The following is a 19,223-nucleotide window of genomic DNA, read 5'->3' as shown; positions in this document are numbered from 1 at the left end:
GTAAAAATAACTTCTTACAACGAAAACAAATTGTATTTATTACTGTGATAGCATTTTTCTTTTTATTTTTGTCAACGATACATACACTTCGACATAAACTCAAATACATTTGTATATTAGGTAACTTTTATGATCAACAACCTTAAACTTAATAATTTATAACAAAATAAAAGTATGAGTTTTAACAACCTGATGTATCATGGAAACATATCTACCCTATAATCACATGATGCTTTTATAAAATATTTCTATTAATACTACATTTAAAAATATTATTGTAACGTTTTAAGCACATAGAGCTATTCTTCAATAAGCATAATTATTGTTACAATTATTTTAGCAATTTGGACAAAATTGTTTTTGATTGTGTAGAATAATTTGAGGGTATAAATTGTATACTGAGCACTTCAAATTTATTGAAGAGAAAAATCTCTTCAAGACAAAGAACTGATGGATATAATATATTTTGGACGATGTATTTTATCACTGATATCTCTTGCATGGGTTTATTTTTTTATCACAACTATTTTAGCTTTCATTGGGGCATTTATTAATTAATCATCTTTATTGAAAATAGACCTGTTGATAAGTTTCACTAGTTCAAGGTACAAGAAGCAATCGCGGCCTGCAGGTTTGCATATTTCTCTGTGATTTAATGGAACATCACATTTTATGCCGACATCTGGATCTGAAACATAAATATTAATATATATTAAATTTAATTAACAATCTCCATACACAATTTAATATATATACCTATATCATTACACTATATTAAGTTAATTTCTTACCTGCGGATTCATATGCAATAAATTTTAATGATGTAAATGCCACTGGCGTATTTTCCGTGTCGATAAAACTAAAAACTTCAGGCTTATTATTATTGTCGTTGTTAAAAATTTCTAAGAACTTCTTATGTAGGTCTAACACGAATTCGCAATCTAAATATAAATCAATGTTAGTCATCAGTTCCTGTGATCAATAGTTCATCTACATACTTTTCTGAACCTCTAGCAATTCAATGCTCCTCCTGAAAAATGGAAATATCATGTCAGCGATTGGTGATCCTTTATGAGGTACACTGTAGAACATTATCGCTTTGGTTTGTTGGTACAAGTTGTGGATGTGATGAGTACCATCTTCAGAATTTTTTGCTGTAAAAATAGGAATCAAATAATTATTTATATAAATTTTTAAGGTAATTAGGAAAGAAATTTTTTTTTGGATAAATTCCTGCTTACCATTTAGTATAATTTGCTTAATGAAGAGACCACCTTTGGAATGACCAACCCATACAATAGGCCTTCGACCAACATCTAAACTTAAGAGCTCATCCATCATTTCTAAGCTTCGTTCTCTTAAGTCGGACCTGAGAAACATTAAATATTTTTTTATTTTGCCAATTATATAAAATAATATCGAATATTATTTATTGACGTAAATATATTTGCGGTTATTAGTAATATACTTGTTTTGTTCGCCTTTAATAGATCTTAATATAGTTGAATAAGGAGTGCCACTTTTATGAAGGCAATTTAATAACGCTTACCGTCTCTGTAGGTCAAGTAAAATATTAACTTATTATCGATACATAATAGATGATGAATACATACTAAGAAGTGATATAATCAGTCAAGAAATTATTTGCCTATTTATAAATGTATCAACATTCATTTATTAAATTTTTTTTTTCCGGTACCATTACATAATCATATATTAATCGCGTTTATTTCCTTGTATTTTTCCAAAGCGTGACAAAATGTGAGGTAAACAGTTTTTCTGACCTAGATGGTAAACGTCACGAAGATGGTGATTAAGGAGCTATGTATTTCCTCACTAGATTAGTAACCATATTTTTTGAAAACGTTTGATATTAAATATAAAAACAACTTCTACTAGGAATGTGAAATATTGCACATTGAAAAATTAGTGAATTATTTTGGATTATTGTCCTATTTTCCTGATAAAACACGTCTTTGAAAAACAATACGTCTTTTGGGGGGGTATCCAATAGTTCATTTTTGGAAAACGCTGAGTGAGGTAGCATTTCCCATTAAACTGCTTTGTTGTCGCAAATATTGCAATATGAGGTTGAACGTTTTTAACAAAATTACTATGCCAACGTTTTACCGAAGCAATAGTTTTATTTCAATATTAGTTTTCAGTAACACACCAATTGTATTTGATACTAAATTATATTATTATATTCAATTTAAATACAATTTTAATATAAAAATAATATTAAATATTAATTATATTAAATTCTGAATTTAGATTTAAAATTAAATTCTGAAATATTTTTTAATAATGCGTATTTTGTACACATCGTTTTCTAAATAAGGCAATAAATACGCATATTTAATAAGAGTCAAATAAATTTGTATTGAAAGAAAATAATATAATTTTCGGTATCATGATATCTTTGGTTGACTATATTATCTAATATGTTGAATATTAAGCTGCATATTTTGTATGTTAAAAATAATATTACATTAATTTTGTATATAATTTTTTTATTGCTTCTATAATATTAGAATATTTATAACTCATATAGTATATTTTCATATCTTGATTTGTTTTCGTATAATATATATGTTATGATAATACCTATATCGTATCGATTATGATTAGATTCTTATGCGGCTACAATCTAGTTATGATAATTAATCTAGATAAACTTGTCGCTTGTAAATAGCGACAGAAAAAAGGTAATAAAACGTTCGTCAGATTAAAATCGATTGTGTCACGAAGGCAGGATTTAGAGGACAAAAGTAATGATGACGCAATGGTCTAGGTTTAACCACCTTATTTTATTAATATTCCAAATATCTATTCAGTTTATTATGATATTAAATTTCGTCATTCGTTTTAGCCACATGGAGGTGTACATATCGGTATTTTATTTTTGAAATAACGTTAATACCCATTAATGCAGCTTAAACATATTAATTGTATGTATTTACTTCTGCAGTTTTTCTATAGATGGTTTGATTAGGTGTTTGTATGCATTCTGATATTTATTGGTGAAAATACGAAGCATCAATATTAACAACTGTTTGATGGTCTCTCACATTCAGTATTTTGAATTAATTAGTGTATTATTAATCGCTAATTAATTGCAAGATGTATTGGGCGAAAACCCAGGTCTAACTCTCAAAGAACTTTTAGACAGCTTAGCAGTTGGTGCATTACCTGTTTCCAAATGTTGACATGCGATGGAGATTGTTCCAGTTTTTCTCAACAATGTATTTTAAAGGAAAAAAAATGATCAGACAAAATGCACCAATTAATGAGATGGATGTATATAAAATTTCGTAAAGAACATCGAGAAGATGACTGAATTGAACTACAAATCATGTCTAACTTCCAGCTGTCCAGCTCACGTTTTCAAATGAAAAAATGTTCGACGATTTTCATAAAACTGAGTTGAATTTTTTATGTTAAATTCAAATACTGTTTGAAAATGGGACCAATTTTTCCCATGGGCGTATTTAATTATCATTATCAGTAAATTAGTAATTCGTAGTTCTAAATATTCGACACCTTTGTAATATTTTATTTTATATAAACACATACAAATATTTCATGATTAAATATAATTTAGTCTGAAAATGTTTGGCACAGCAAGGTGCGTGGAGAATAGTAACAAGATGGGGCATTAGTAACCATCCATTTGCGCTTCGTTTTATTACTGTGGATTAGACTTACAGTCTATACAATAAAACAGCTTATGTACGTCATCAAAATGTTGGCTGGAAATTTTTTTTGGTTTACAGCGTTCGCCGGTTTATAACCTCTAATTACACAAATTGGAAAATTGCGGATGAAAACGATTCTTAAAGTTATTTGATGCCCTGAACTTAAATTTTGCAATTCGTTTGTCTAGTTTTTGAATTCGCGCATTGTGACAGCTCTGTGCTCTTATAACGTTTATTTTTCCGCTATAACTGTGCTTCGGAAGGTGTGAAAATGCAAAGACAACATTGCAAAGTCGATTTAAAGTGTTTTAGTTACATTTGGGAAATATTAACAAATGAACTCAAATATGCGTATTTTCAATACTTTGGTTTTAATGTAGTAAACATTGACAAGCCTTGGATACCGGAATTGTTTTGTATGTGCTGAACAAAGCTGTACAAGTGGCAACTTGACCAAGATTGTGACACTTGATTGCTATTTTTGTTCGATAAATGTGGATATAATTATCTTGAAGTATGATCAGTGTCGAAGCCAGTTCCACGGACGAACGATGTAACGATATCATCGGTTTATTTGATGTGATGATTACATCATATGATCTAAATTAATGGCGTTTGTTCATAGATAGTTCTAAGTATGGTTTGAAAGCGGCTCTATTCCATATTGAAAATAAAGAACCATCCACTTACATTGCTACAAGTACAAACTAAGGAAGCTACGACACAATGCGTATAATTTTGGACAAGATCAAATACAATGATCATCAAGGGAAAATTTGTGGCGATCTAAAGGTTGAGACATAAATTAATTGTATTTAACTATATTACTTATGTTATTATTAATAATGTCACTTAACAGGGTCGACCAGTACCAATACAAATCGAATTTTATAGAGTGATTAACCGTAAATGTGGTAACCGTAAATGTTCATGCTAATATGTAAATATTCCGACGCATCATACAGCATTCTGTCTATTTTTAATTTTAATTAATATTACATTTTTACAAACTGAATTTTGCAATACATTCCACGTCATTTATGATGTTCATATTGGTTCTTTTATAGATATAATGGTCCTGAATACACCAAGGGAGTGTTAGCTTAATCTTAATGTTTTTGGATAAAAAGGAGTTTAGTTTTGGATATTAAGATAACTTGCTAATGTGTGTGGTAAGTTAATAATTTTAATAAGTTATTAATTTTTGTTTCCGAATATATTCTTTCCATTTCCGTGATCATAGTGTAATAACTGTATGTTCTGCAGTATCTAGTAACAATAAAATCTCAAAAAAAAACTGATGGCTCCTAAAATTAACTGTATTGAGAAAGTCAAAGACTGCTTCAGTGAAAGAGGTCAAATCTCATCTCAAATGTAGTAGATTTGGTTGGTTGGTTATCTGGTAAATTGGAAATATCGCATTAGAGCTAAGCAAACTCAAAATTATAATAACTGTACTGGTTAGTCGGAAGATACTCCCAATTTTAAGATAAAGCCTTTTGGGCTTAAACGGCACAAGTGTTGTGAGCCATCAAGTCCACAAATAATTCAACGCTGACAAAACAAAGCACTAATATTCATTGCACGATGGCCACAAAATGAAATGGAATTATATAAAATATATAATAATATGAAATTATTCAAGATTTCGCTGTAAAACAAAAAGAAGAGTAAAGAGGAAGTTTACTAAATCACACCACTGCGGGAGCAATATACATACTAGACAACGTGTAGGAACGATTAACTTTAGTTTAAGTCTAGTTTTATTTTAATTTTGAAAATATATACCAATATATTTTTGTCCCGCACATGTCTTGCTGCTAGTTGTTGAAGTTGAAATCTATTTTGAAAGCAATTCTAGATGAATTGTTCTACGTAAATGGTATAAAAAAACTGGAAACGTGCTGGAGAAAATGTATCACTCTCGGGCGGTATTGATGTATCAAGTTGAATTTTATGTAAAAGCTGCTTTTATTAGTTAGACTCGAGACTATTGAGTAATGTGTTACATTTGAAAAGTTGTTAATCCTTGTTTACATGTATAGTAGTAGAGTAATATAAGATACAGGCCTATAAATTAATTTTTAAGAATTTACAGCAGATGGTATTACCATTACCATTTTTAACCAACATCATGTTAAAGTTTAATGAAGCTTCACTTTTCTGTATATCATTTCGTCGAAGTGTGAACGACACGTTTTTCAGTGCTTTGAAAATGTGAAATTGTACCGATTAACTAGCGTTGGTGGGAAATTTTACTTTTTTACTTCAATGTTAAGAAAAAGACGGCTGAAGATCATCGAACTATGCTCCATCGATTTCAACATGCGAATTTTTGTTTCGATAAAGTGCTGATTTTGACATCAAATGCAAAGAGCATTCTGGATAGCAAAAAAAAATTGACAATAAGGATTTGAAGGCCTTACCCGATGTTGATCCGTGTAAAAGAATATGCAGAATTATTGGTACACAAGAGTGGTACACTTAAGTACCACAAGAAACTATTTTCAATCGTATAAAGATCGTGGGCATGAACGAAAAGCTTGGATATTTTGTACCGTATGAGTTAAAGCCAAGAGGCATTGAAGGACGTTAGGTAATCTGTGAAATGCTGCTTCATGACAAAATCGGAAAGGTTTTTAACATATTACTGATGATGAAAAGTGGATCCATTACGATAAACTAAAGAGAAAAAAAAAACACATATTCCACCTGGTCATGCATCAACATTAATAGCAAAGTCGAATATCCATGGTTTTAAACTAATACTACTAAAGTATTTGGTGGGATCGCCTGTATAGTATATTAGGAACTGCTAAAATAATCAAGGGACTGCTATAGACCATAATTGATGCGTTTGAGCCGTGGATTGTGCGAAAAAGGCCGAAATATAAGCAAAGATACAACAATGTTATTCTTCAGAATGACGACGCTCGATCATATGTGGCAAAACCGGTGAAAACATACTTGGAAGTATTAAAATGGGAACTGCTACCCCATCCGCCCTATTCTCCAAACCTTGCTCCCTCTGATTACTACTTGTTTCCATACATGAGTGGTGACCTGTCTGAGCAGCGTTTCACTTTTTACGAAAATACCAAACCATGTGTCGATTCGTGGATGGCTCGTTGTTTGAAAACAATACTTTGAATAGATTGTGCCGATTTTTCACAACAAAACTTTAAGTTAAACAAAAAAATTCCTTAAAACAAATTTATGGGCCTGATACATATTATTAAACGCTTAACAACAATTAATATTTAATTTTGCAAGGCAAGAACATATAGCAGGTCGAATAAAACAGCCAATACACGTCATAGATGTCGTTGAATATATAGCAAATGCAGAAAATATAAAATTCGTTTTAAAATTGGAGCGAATTTTTCCTTCTTATATTATCCTATTTAAAAAGAGATAATATCTATCTGATGTGTCAGAACGTATTGCCGAATTAGCCTATATAATATCATTTGGATTGGTACTGGTGAACCATGTTGCCAAATGTTTGCAACATTCCTCAAAACATTAATGATAATAATTATAAGCCAAATTTGTTGCGGTGGCATTGCGATGTGCTGACGATATAAATTGTGATGACGTATATTGGATGTTTTATTGGGGGTGGGCTATATAAAACAGGTATATAATATTAACTCATACCTTGTTTTCATTTTTTGCCACAGGGGCCTCCACAATACGTCGGTGGTGTAATTAATGGCTAACACTCTCACCCCCGGACAATCCTGAGGTAACCAGTCCTGCGGCCAGCACCGACTATAATTTTCAATGTTATCCCTGTCGTTTTCTTCGGAATCGTCTGTAACATCACTCGCGTCACTATTTTCCACATTGGTTCTCGCTATTTTGGCGGGTACTTTCGAGTAAATTTTGGTCAGTGTTCGTTTCAGCGTACCTTCCTGTTGCGTATCATCTTCGTTAATTGGTACGTACATGTTGCCTGTAGAACGTCGTCGAATCGGCGTTAGATCTCTGAGTTTCTGGTTGTTTTGTCTCCATGTTCCTTGAGTCCACGTACGATCGATACCTAAAACAAAACAATAATCTATAAATTCTTTGTATATTTAAATAACAGAATACCTATTTTATGGTTAGTTATCACATTTCTTGAAAATAAATGTTAAACAGTTAAACAGAATACAATTAATCGGTACTGGGGTTACTTGCAATACTAATATTGAGATGTAGCAACCTTGAGGCATGTCGAATTTTACATCATAGCGACCTGTAAAATACTGAGAAATATTATCTCAGATGTTGAACACTTGCGGGGTGCCAGCAGCGACGGCCAATATATGATACCGAAGATCTTGCAACCCCGAAACGTTGACCTCGTGTATCATTGAAGGATGCTTTGGTTCATTAAGTCACTGACCATCGTTCCAATTCAGACGTACCACCATCGACTACTCAAGCATATCTTCAGGTAACACTGTGCTGTTCTCCTTTCTTCTCTTGTATTTTCTTTATATTTTATAACATTAGTAAATAACGGTCACATCATATAAACATCACTGTTTTTATTTTCGCTCTACCTCTATTCATCAAGTCATAATCCCTAAAGAGGCCTAAACCACAGGTATATATCCACCAGCTCGATATAAAGCATAGCAAAATTAGATAGAAACTTCATTTTCTGATGATAAGCCATCAATTGAATAATTACAAATAGTAATAAAATTTTAAAGGATGGTAAGAGGACCGACTGGTACCAGGAGACTGGAGCCGACCAAGTGATAAATTGAAATCAGGTCCAGGCCGGTGGAAAAACATTACTTCAACGTTCTACTTGCGTAAATTTGGCGATAGGAGATAGTACATAAGAGATAGTCAGCATAAAAAGGAATAATTTGTTCCAATATTTAAAAAAGGGATGGATGGATGAATAAGACTTTTATCGATTGTCGGAAAAGTATTTATGAGAATCATAGAAATGAGATTTCGTGTAAAAACAAGCGAAGAAGAGCAGCCGGTATTAAGACTGAATCCCGTTTGTGTAGGTAAGATGTTTGCATTCCACCATTTTATGAAGCAACGTATTATATATGACAAACTTTATATAGTATAATAACAGGTCAATTGAAAAGTCCCCGTAAAGTAAAACATATTTTTTGGCAAAATTGTTTTTTTTTATTCAACATAATTACCTTCAAGGGTGATACACTGTTTATAGCGACCCTCCTCGACCTCGAAACTTTTCGATACAATTTTTGTAGTACGATTTAAGCTTTGTTTCAAAATAGTTTAGTTTCGGCGATCACCTCTTCATTTGACGAACATTTCTTCCCAGCGAGCATTCTTTTGAGATCTGAGAACAGGAAATAGTCGCTGGGGGTCAGATCTGGAGAATACGGTGGATGAGGAAGCAATTCGAAGCCCAATTCAAGGATTTTTGCCATCGTTTTCACTGACTTGTGACACGGTGCATTGTCTTGGTGAAGCAGCACTTCCTTTATCTTCAAATGCGGCCGTTTTTAGGCGATTTCGTCCTTCAAACGGTGCAATAATGCTATGTAATAGTCGCTGTTGATGGTCCTTTCTTTTTCAAGGTAGTCAATGAAAATTATTCTATGCGCATCCCAAAATACAGACGCCATAACCTTACCAGCCGACTGTTGCGGCTTCCCACGCTTTGCAGCGGTTTTATCCATTTTTTCACAATAATAAAAGTTGCTTCACTCAAAATGCTATAATTCACAAACTAATGATCCGACAGCTGTCAAATTTATACACACATCTTTTGAGGGTTAGGGCTAACTAAAAAACATATGGAATTAACTCTGGTAGCGCCATCTATGTGTCAGGCCGGGGACTTTTTAATTGATCTGTTATCGGTTGAGAAATAGGCACTATTCCTGAGCAACGGCTATGAATTGAAGATGATGCTGATGAGTATATCTTGAGCAGAGGAGAGTGTGTAAATAACCGCTACCTTGAAAATTAAAGTTTTATTTTAGTTGCAGTTGCAGAAGAAATATAATAGATAAACAGATGTTTTAACAGATTACAATTCGCCTCTTCTTTCCTAAAAATAAAATGGTTTTGCGTTTTATTCCTTCACTTATTTTCATAACTGGTATAGTCGGTAGGATTTTGGGGGGATAATAAGACTGTTCTATTTTAAATTCATTCATTTAATTGGAATTATTAATTATCAAGAAAACTAAAAGCATTTCTTGGTGTTGTTAAGTCAAGTTCGCACAAAAGTATCACAACAGAAGCGTTGTAAGGTTACAAAAGGTGGTGTTCAACGACCTCTATGCATAAACTATTTTAACTAGGAAACATTCAGGCTTTGAAAAACATCCCTAGTCAATGGATTCTTACCATAAACATCACGGTTTGGGGTTTAAGGCCACCAAAAGCGAACTGAAGTTAAAATAAAATAGTTTTTCAAAATAAATTAACAACTAATTTCAAAACTGATTTCTGATTTGATCATATTATATAACTTTATATACGCGTCACCGTATCGATATTAAATTGAGAAAAAGGTGAAAAGTGCATTGAATTATTTCAAATATCGAATACGAGCCAAATATAAAATTAGAAAAAATATATGTTGCAATCGGGTCATTTGGCTTTCGATTTCCAAAAATATTGAAATGATTTCCAATGAATATTTAAAATAATGAATTGTAAAATGATTCTGAGAGAAAATATCTTACTTATTTCGTTCAAGGAAATATGTTTAGAAATATAGTAAATTTATATAATGTGGTGAAAATTTTTCGTTTTCGTATCCTATAATTTAAATGCTGCCAGGGAAATCCTCCTGGCACCCGCTTTATTTAATCTTTTTCTTTGAGATATCCCTAGGAGACCACATGTTCAGGCAGCGTTTTACGCAGACGATCATCCAGTGTTTACATTTCTGGAGGTTGCAAGTCAACCCACAGAAAACCCAGGCCATCTTATTCCACAAGAAGTGTTTTGCACCGAGCATTTCGCGTCATAAAATGGAGAACGCCAAAATGCCATGGTCAGAAGAAGCCACCTATTTCGGTCTTGTCTTCGATCGCAAGTTTAGATGGAACTCTCAGATTCAAAGTCTATTGTCAATCTGCTGTTTCCACTCATCAACCGGGCCAGCAGGCTTCCTCTCTCAATAAAAAAATATCTGCTGTACAAGATGCTGGTTCGATCAGTCGTTCTATACGGCTCCAGTGTCTATCCCAAATACGTCTCACCTAGCCAGGTGGAATGTATTCAAGTTTTTCAAAACAAAATTCTCAGGAGAATAATAATGGCCCCTGGTTCGTCAGGAATAATCAAAATCATAGGTCTTTAGGTACTCGAGATATATTTCTTCTGAGCTGAGATATTTTAGGCCAATAACTCATTCGGCTCTTCGTGGCCTCATTCTATCGCAGTCGACACTGCCTCGTCCTGCTCTCCAAATTGTCTCGACCTTCTCCAGCGAGCGATTAATCAGGTAGCGCAAGCTGCATGGTATTGTCGTTATCACGCTATGTCCTTGCCTGGTCTTTGTGCATCTTAATGGTGTTGCCGGTTACGGGCACCCTTCTCACTAACCGTAAGAAGTATCAGTTAGTATCTTAGGATCAGCTGGCAGGCAGTCTCCACATCACCAGCCCAACTCGCTTATTCCTGTGGGTCTTCTCGACCAGGTATCCGTAACAGGATTCCCCTCTTCGGTTTCAGGCCAAAAAAAAACCAGCGAAATGAAAGCGTAACTAAGAAATCCTTTTTTTTAATTTTTGAACAGACGCTACTTATTTGTGTAGTTACTCTTTAAAATCATTATTCGACCATTTTGTTTAGAAATGCAGGAAACAAATAATATGTAGTATAGATTTTCTTAAATTCATTACCTCTTACATTAGATATGATTATTGCTACTGTTCTGTTGTACTTGCTTCAATACATCAACAAGGCGAGTACGGAATATATACATCAGTATGTTTTTCCCAAATTAAAATGAAATTAAACAACTTAAGCTAAAATTAAGAGTAATATTTTACATTATAAAAGTTCTTGTGGTTTGGTAGGTTTCAATGTTTTAATTTCAATCTAATTTCCTTCATATTGTTCAGTAGCTGTGTTGCTTCCACGTAATTAATCCTAGAATTTCCTTAGAACTGTTTTTGCAGTGTTGGGTTACTAGTTGGTTTGATGTCTTACTGCAACTTGTAGATCCAAATTGGTTTTTTTGTTTGGTTGATAAACCAATTTCCTTTATTTTAGGTCAAGTTGAAAGTATTTTCTGACTAACCAGTACAGTTGCCGAGTCTGATTTACCCTGCTTTTTGTCTAACATATTGTTTACAATGGTAGTTTACATCGTGATAGATGCCAATGTATTTAGCTTATTCTGCTTGAGGAATAGGACATCCCTCAAGTGATGTAATTACATTTTTGTAATTTCACTGTAATGAAAAATCCACGATTCCACGATAGCAATTTGCTCAACTTCAGATTCATCCCAAATGCCATACCCGGTCTTGCGATACATCCGGGATTATTACAGGGAAGTATTTCTTTTCTTCAAACGCCTTTTCAATACCGCTGTTACTCTCTACACTTGGTAGATTGTTGAATGTTAATTTCGAAATCCAGAATGAAAATCTGGTATTTTTATAAATAGTTTTAACCGAAATATCTCTCCCTTTTTGAGTGAGGTTGTTATCAATTTCCGTCGCAACTTCCAGGAGATGTAGTATATGATTAATTGCATCAGCATATGCGCATTTAAATGGGAAATAATTTTGATAAGTAAGACATTTGAATTATAATTTAAACTATTTATTTTTGAGATGCAAATACAATTACAATTGCAAAAGCAATTATATAGATTTCCATGGATAACGTCATGTACCTAGGTCTCCACTTCGATCGACGGTTTGGTTGGCGTTCTCAAATCCAGAAAGGTTCGGGGATAGCAAACCTGCTATCCTCTTTGATCTGCCCTTCTAGCAGACTTCCCATCTCCATCAAATGCTTATTTAACAAGATGTTAATTAGGTCCGTACTCCTCTACGGATCTAATCTGTACTTCAAGTTTATTACACCCAACCAGGTCAAACCGCTTCAAGTTTTCCAAAATAAGCTCCTTAGGAGGATCTCAAAACGCTTCATGGTTTGTCAGAAATAATCAAATTCATAGGGAAACTACTCATCTCAAGTTCTTCTGAAAACGCGCTTGTTCGTGAGCTGGTCAACATGCTGGGAGCTTAGCACCGCGTCACCGCTAACCTCCCCCTTGCCAGGCTGAAACGACCTCATCCGTTTGCCCCCATACGACAGTATCCAGTTGTGTGTTAACTCAGGTTCGCGAATCAATAGAATAGCGGGATCCTCTTGCCCAATAACGGCTGCCCGATCAGCGGGTGCCATATCCCCAAATTTAATGCAGTAGTAGTAGCGATCCACAAGGATCAACTATGAGGCGGTTTCGGTTTAGTGTATTGGTAAACTCAGAGGCAGGGCAAGTCTCCGCGACCAGATATGCGTCATGCATTCCAACGCCTGGTTTTAGGCCAGAACAAAAAAAGCAATTGCATATAAATTAATTCCTTTTTTATTCAATTTATTATATTATTAAAATTTTAGGACAATTAATGGAATTAAAAGTTAACTCAAGACAAAACCAAATTTACATCATTATTATGTTGTCTTATTATATTGCTTAAATTCGTTAATATACTTTATTCATATGATTATATCTTAAAATAATATAAATAAGTTTTTAATTGGAGAATTAATGAAAAAATTAATAAATAATAATGGCATTAATAATAAATTTATATGGAACAAGTAAAACAAAATTAATGCCAAATATGGTATATTTCAATATCGAAGTAACATCATCGATATAGTCATTTGTGTATATTTCCTTTGCATTTGTTTTTTTTTTATCACCTTCTATGCACTCTAAATGTACCTTGTATGTTTGGATATTTCTCTTGTAACTTTATACTTATCTAGTAGCATCTATGTATTTTTGAATACTCCACACAGGTACAATATTTTCTACAACACTGTCAGTACCCGTACAATTTTTATATATTTTTATAAAATGTACACGCCTTCATAATATGTTTTTTAATAACTATTATGAACAATGAAACTGATATTTACAAATTTAAAATATCGCACCAAACAGTGTTAGATAACGTTTTACGTTTTTTGTCATTATGTGAGCTCTGAAACATACCCTATTTTGGACATTTTTGATATTATCATAATCTAGTATACACTAAAATATTTATTAATATTTTAATTTTAGCCAGGTTTTTGAATTAATTTTGTACTGGTAATATATCGTATACTAATCGATACTTACTGGGACTAATATATATTCATAAACTGAATTTGTCATTTCAGCTTCCTTATATTTTTTTTTCGTAAATTCTATTACCGATAAAAACTAGTGTTTAATTTTTTTGTTTCTGAATTTCATCAAATTTTGACAAAAAATTTAATGAACTAATACATATGTAATATCTTAAGTATAAAATTAGTAAATAATGAACAATTTTGATGAGAGGGAAAAATCTCAAAACGAATTTTCGATACTCTTTTAGGGTTTCGGTGGAAAATACAAAATAGATAAAACGGATGGCAGCGGTGTTACCTGGAGACGAGGCTTGGGCAGTCGATGGTGGCACGTCTAAACCAAACAATGGTCGAGTATTGGATGAATGGAAATACCCTTCAATAACATCCCAGATAAACGTCTCGGGGATGCCAGCTATTCTTTATCTTTTTTTTTGTTCTGGCCTAAAAACCAGGCGGTGGAATGCATGACGCATACCAGTTGACCCCTGTGGCCTGTGGATCACTACTGCTACTGCATTAAATTTGGGGATATGGCACCCGCTGATCGGGCAGCCGTTATTGGGCACGAGGGCCCGGCGATTCTATTGATTCGAAAACCTGAGTTAACACACAACTGGGTACTGTTGTATGGGGGCTAAAATTATGACTGTAGCGACGGATGAGGTCGTTTCAGCCTGGAAAAGGGGGGGAGCTTGGCGGTGACGCGGTGCTAAGCTCCCAGCATGTCGACCAGCTCGCGAACAAGCGCGTTTTCAGAAGAAATTGAGCTGAGTTGTTGTTTGTGGAATGATTGAGATATGAAGTGCTTGATTTCTGGAGTGTCAGTTTCCCTATGAATTTAATTATTTCTGACAAACCATGGAGCGTTTAATATTCTCCTGAGGAGCTTATTTTGGAAAACTTGAAACCGTTTGACCTGGTTGGGTGTAACAAATTTGAAGTAGACATTAGATCTGTAGAGGAGTACGAACCGAATTAACATCTTGTAAAATAAGCATTTGATGGAGATGGGAAGTCTGCTAGAAGGGCAGATCAGAGAAGATAGCAGGTTTGCTATCCCCGAACCTTTTTGGATTGCTTTCTGGATTTGGGAATGCCAACCGAACCGCCGGTCGAAGTGAAGACCTAGGTACGTGACGTTATCCAGCCATGGAATTATTGCGGTGTCGATCTTAAGTTGCGAGACGCGCAGTGCGTAACGCTTCTTATGGAAAATGATGGCCTGGGTTTTCAGGGGGTTGATTTGCAACCTCCAGAATTTGAACCACTTGACCGCATGATCGAGCTGCTTCTGTAAACGTTCATGAATTGTAACTTCGAACCTAGCGGCCGTGAAGAAGGCAGTGTCGTCAGCGTAAAACGCGACGTCAATGTGCTCTTTTCTCGGCAGATCTGAAATAAAGAGGTTAAATAAGGCTGGGGCCAGCGGGGAACCTTGAGGTACGCCAGCATCGATTTGTTTACGACTGGAAAGTGATTGCCTGATCTTGACCTGGAAAGATCTGTCCGAGAGATAGGACTTGATGAGAGCGGTTAGGTCTTCTGGAAGGCCTAACCACACGCACTTTGCGATCAATCCGTCGTGCCAGACCTTGTCGAAGGCTTTGGTTAGGTCCAGAAGAACTGCTCCAAGGTTTTTGCGTTGGTCAAGAGCATGATAGATATGTGCGGCCAGACGGGTAGCCTGATGGACGGATGAGTGGTGAGCGCGAAAGCCGAATTGTTCATCTGGAATGATGTTGTTTTCCTTTGTGACAGAGTTGAGAGCGTAAAGTATTGCCCTCTCGGCAAGCTTCGAAATGGCGCTGAGAAGGCTGATAGGCCTGTAATCAGATGGAGATGATTTTGCTCCTTTCTTGGGAATAACCGCTATATGTGCATGTTTCCAGCCTCATGATGGAGTTAGTGATGTTTGCCAGTTCTGCGAGCTGCTTATGCGGGAGCTTTTTTAACTGGGTAATCGATATTCCATCGAAACCTGGAGATTTTCTGGTTTGAAGTTTGCCGATCATAGTCTGTAGAGACTTTGGAGACACGAAATGGTTGAGAAGAAAGGCTGGGGTTACTGGTCTTTTGACGGAGTTGGATTCTTTGATGACAGTATCAATGTCTTTAGCTTTAGTGTTCTGTGCGGGTGGGAGGCATTTCATTTGAGCTTCGTAGGTCTCTGCAAGGAGCTCGACTTTTTCTTGGTCAGTGACTGCGAAATTTCCTATGACCGTTGACTTCAGGGGGGATGACATTGTGCGTCTTCCCCACGAGGCATTTGGAGACACGCCAGAAGGAAGGGGGGCATCCAGCCTTTGGTCCGCGAGAAATGAGTTCCATTTCATTGCTCGCCAAGTCGAGACGGCCGCCCTTACCCTCTTGCATGCTCTGTTCGCCTCCCTTTTGTCTGCAGCATCAAGGGTGAATCGAGCTAATCTGTATAAACCGTTTTTGATGCGAATTTCACGTTTAAGAGAAGCGGGAAGGTTGTTTTTCCACGGCTGGGGTTGTGATGAAATTTTGACTATGGCAGATTCGTGAGCAGCACTGAATATCGCGAGTTAGCTTGAGTACGGCTTCCTCGAGCTGTTCTGGTGTGTTAATTTTCGGAATTGGATCGGATATCAGGAGAAGAGATTGTTAGTTTTTCCACCCGTTTTTTTTCCTGAATCTTGTTAGTGGGACTTGAGTGGTGGCGCAGTTTCCGAGTTTGAGGAGGACCGGACGATGATCAGAGTCTAGTTCGTCAAGGACTCGAACTTCGGAATGGCGATTTACGTCTTGAAGAATAAAGCTATTCGTTATCGCGTTGCTCGTGTTCAACATCTGGGATTCTATTTCTGGGTAATTTGTAGACCGTTATTCCACTATGTAAAATTCGATATGGCTCAAGGTCGCTACACTCTATTTCAAAACCCTTGGTTTGATTTTATTAAATAGGTAATGGATAGGGAATGCTCTGGTCGATATCACAACTATCGTACTAATTTATAAATTTAGTAGATATGTAGATTTTAATACATCATTTAACATTCGTTATTATACCTTTCATAAATTTGTAATGCTCATTTTGTTGATAAATTACAAAGCATAGTAATGATGTTTATTTCTGTCGGAGATCATACGCCGGCAAGCATGTGCCGATTCTTATGTTATATTAAATGTTTGTTATTATTTCGTTATTTTTTTAGTTAATTTACCATATAATTTTCTATATATAGTATTATAGTTATAGATCCATTGTCAAAACCATAGATCTACCGTAAAAGCGCTAGATCTGGCAGCAATGACCATGGCATTAATTATGCGGAAACTGCTATAATTTAAGTTAGGAACGAATAGCGATATCACGGATTGAAATGGTTTTATTTTGTCGTGTTTGAACATAGAAAAAATGTGTCCATGAAGCAGAAGCGTGACAATTAAATTACAGACCAAGTCATTTGCATAGTTCACTATCGTATATACATAGGGACCATTTAAAATTAAATTTATATGTAAGAAATGGGGGTTGGTCTATGGGTTCTATTTATGGTTTTATTAAAGAAAGTAAATATGTACAGTCCACTTATAATCAAACCGCAGACATACCAATAACACTAAATACTACTATCATTCCGTATAACATTAACACTATGTATCTCGGAATGACTCTTGATGCAATTTTTTTTTACTCTTTGTGATTCCACAATCTGCCCTATAGGCAATAAGTATTTCTTATGTCTAAAATATATATACATGGCATGAAGGAAATCACTTCATTAAGCGATCTCTTGTATAAAATATTATCTTAATTAATTAGTCTTATTCTAAAGCTTATTTAAAAAATGGTTTAGTCTACGCACTTCACTATCACGTCGCATATATAGCTGCTTAGCGAGTATGTTGGGATGCACTGACAGTCTTTCGAAGTACTTCACACAAACACGTTGAATTACACTTGTTATAGGTTCTAGAGGAATATCGCGTTGTATCACTTTATCTGAAATATAGTGCGGATACAATACATGTACATCAACAATACGGCACGGCACGCAACGTTACATGGGTGGATTTTGTTTCATTGGCTTTAATGCGCCATGTCTTCAACCAGAATTGTATTTGCTCCAGGTATGTTTGCAAGTTTATCGATGCTGTGACTGGATCTTCTTGAGATGCCAAGATTGTTGTGTCGTTTGCGTATGTTGCCACAGTAGTTATTATTGTGGTGGGCAGATCGGCCGTATACAGAAGATACAGTACTGGACCCAGTATACTACCTTGCGGAACTCCTGAATATATGGGATAAAATCAGTATATTAGTCAAATCAATATCAAATATCAGTGAGATACGATTTTAATAACTGATAGTCCGGATGAGGGAGAAATTTCTTTATTTTAACCTGCAAGCCCGTATGCCATACTTTGTCAAAAGCCTGAGATATATCTAGGAAAGCAGCCGAACAATATCTCTTGTCATTTAGGTCAGTGTTTATTTTGTTTACAAGTCTATGCAGTTGTTCTATAGTTCCATGCTTATTATGCTATATTAGGTAACATCTTCTGGGTTTTCCTGGTTTGAGAATCATTAATATTTTAGCTACTTTCCAGATGCTAGGGAAGTAATTAATTTGTAGCATAGCATTAAATAAAAATGTTAATAGTTTTATACCCTTTTCTGATAGTTCTTTTAAAATTTTACCGGTAATTAAGTCATAACCAGGAGCTTTTTAAATATTAATCTCTCTTATTATTGTTTGTTTAACTTTTTTGATCGTTAATTTCTTGTGCGGTAAGTCTATTTGAAATGGCGAATCTAGAAAGCTAGTATTTTTATTTTCCGTCATCTTTATGTAGCTGAGACGGTAAAGGTTTAAAAAAAGTTTTAAAGTGTTTTGAGAGAAAGCCTTCTCTTTATTTCTTCTAGCCTAATTATTTTCGTTTATTTTAATAGGTGGGTTATGCTGCTGGGGTCTCTTAAGCTTTTTGTTGCTTTCCACAACGAATAGTCTGTATCCTCAGTTGGTGTCAAATTCTCTAGGTATTCTTGAATGCCTTGGTTTTGTTCATTTTGGATGAGTTCTTTCGGCTCTTTTATTGCCCCATTAAATTTTCTTTTATTCTCTTCAGTCCTTTGCTGTTGCCAATTCCGTCGTAATTTTCTTTTTTCTGCTATCTTTCTCTGTATTGTACATGATATATGTGTATTTTTTCTTGGAAATGTTTCACTGCTAGGAG

General features: G+C 34.8%; 1 protein-coding gene across 1 annotated transcript in view; it reads right to left on the bottom strand.

Moving 5' to 3' along the window:
• Positions 1–17: 17 nt before the first annotated feature.
• The window catches only part of LOC143191215 (protein SERAC1), a 76,606-nt gene continuing 57,400 nt past the window's right edge, over positions 18–19,223 (bottom strand). Inside the window, exons 4-8 of the mRNA XM_076396084.1 lie at positions 7,359–7,743; positions 1,242–1,369; positions 999–1,154; positions 792–941; positions 18–688 (exon numbers count right to left, since the gene is read on the bottom strand). Coding sequence (XP_076252199.1) covers positions 555–688; positions 792–941; positions 999–1,154; positions 1,242–1,369; positions 7,359–7,743 — 953 coding nt within the window. The 3' untranslated portion in view covers positions 18–554. The remainder of the gene's footprint in view (positions 689–791; positions 942–998; positions 1,155–1,241; positions 1,370–7,358; positions 7,744–19,223) is intronic.

This window comes from Rhynchophorus ferrugineus, unplaced genomic scaffold (assembly GCF_030347505.1).
Source record: "Rhynchophorus ferrugineus isolate W39M unplaced genomic scaffold, kcgeb_rfMv2 rfM2, whole genome shotgun sequence".
Taxonomy (NCBI): Eukaryota; Metazoa; Arthropoda; class Insecta; order Coleoptera; family Curculionidae; genus Rhynchophorus; species Rhynchophorus ferrugineus.
The sequence above is the reverse complement of the archived record's forward strand: the minus strand, read 5'-3'. Positions and strand labels throughout refer to the sequence as shown.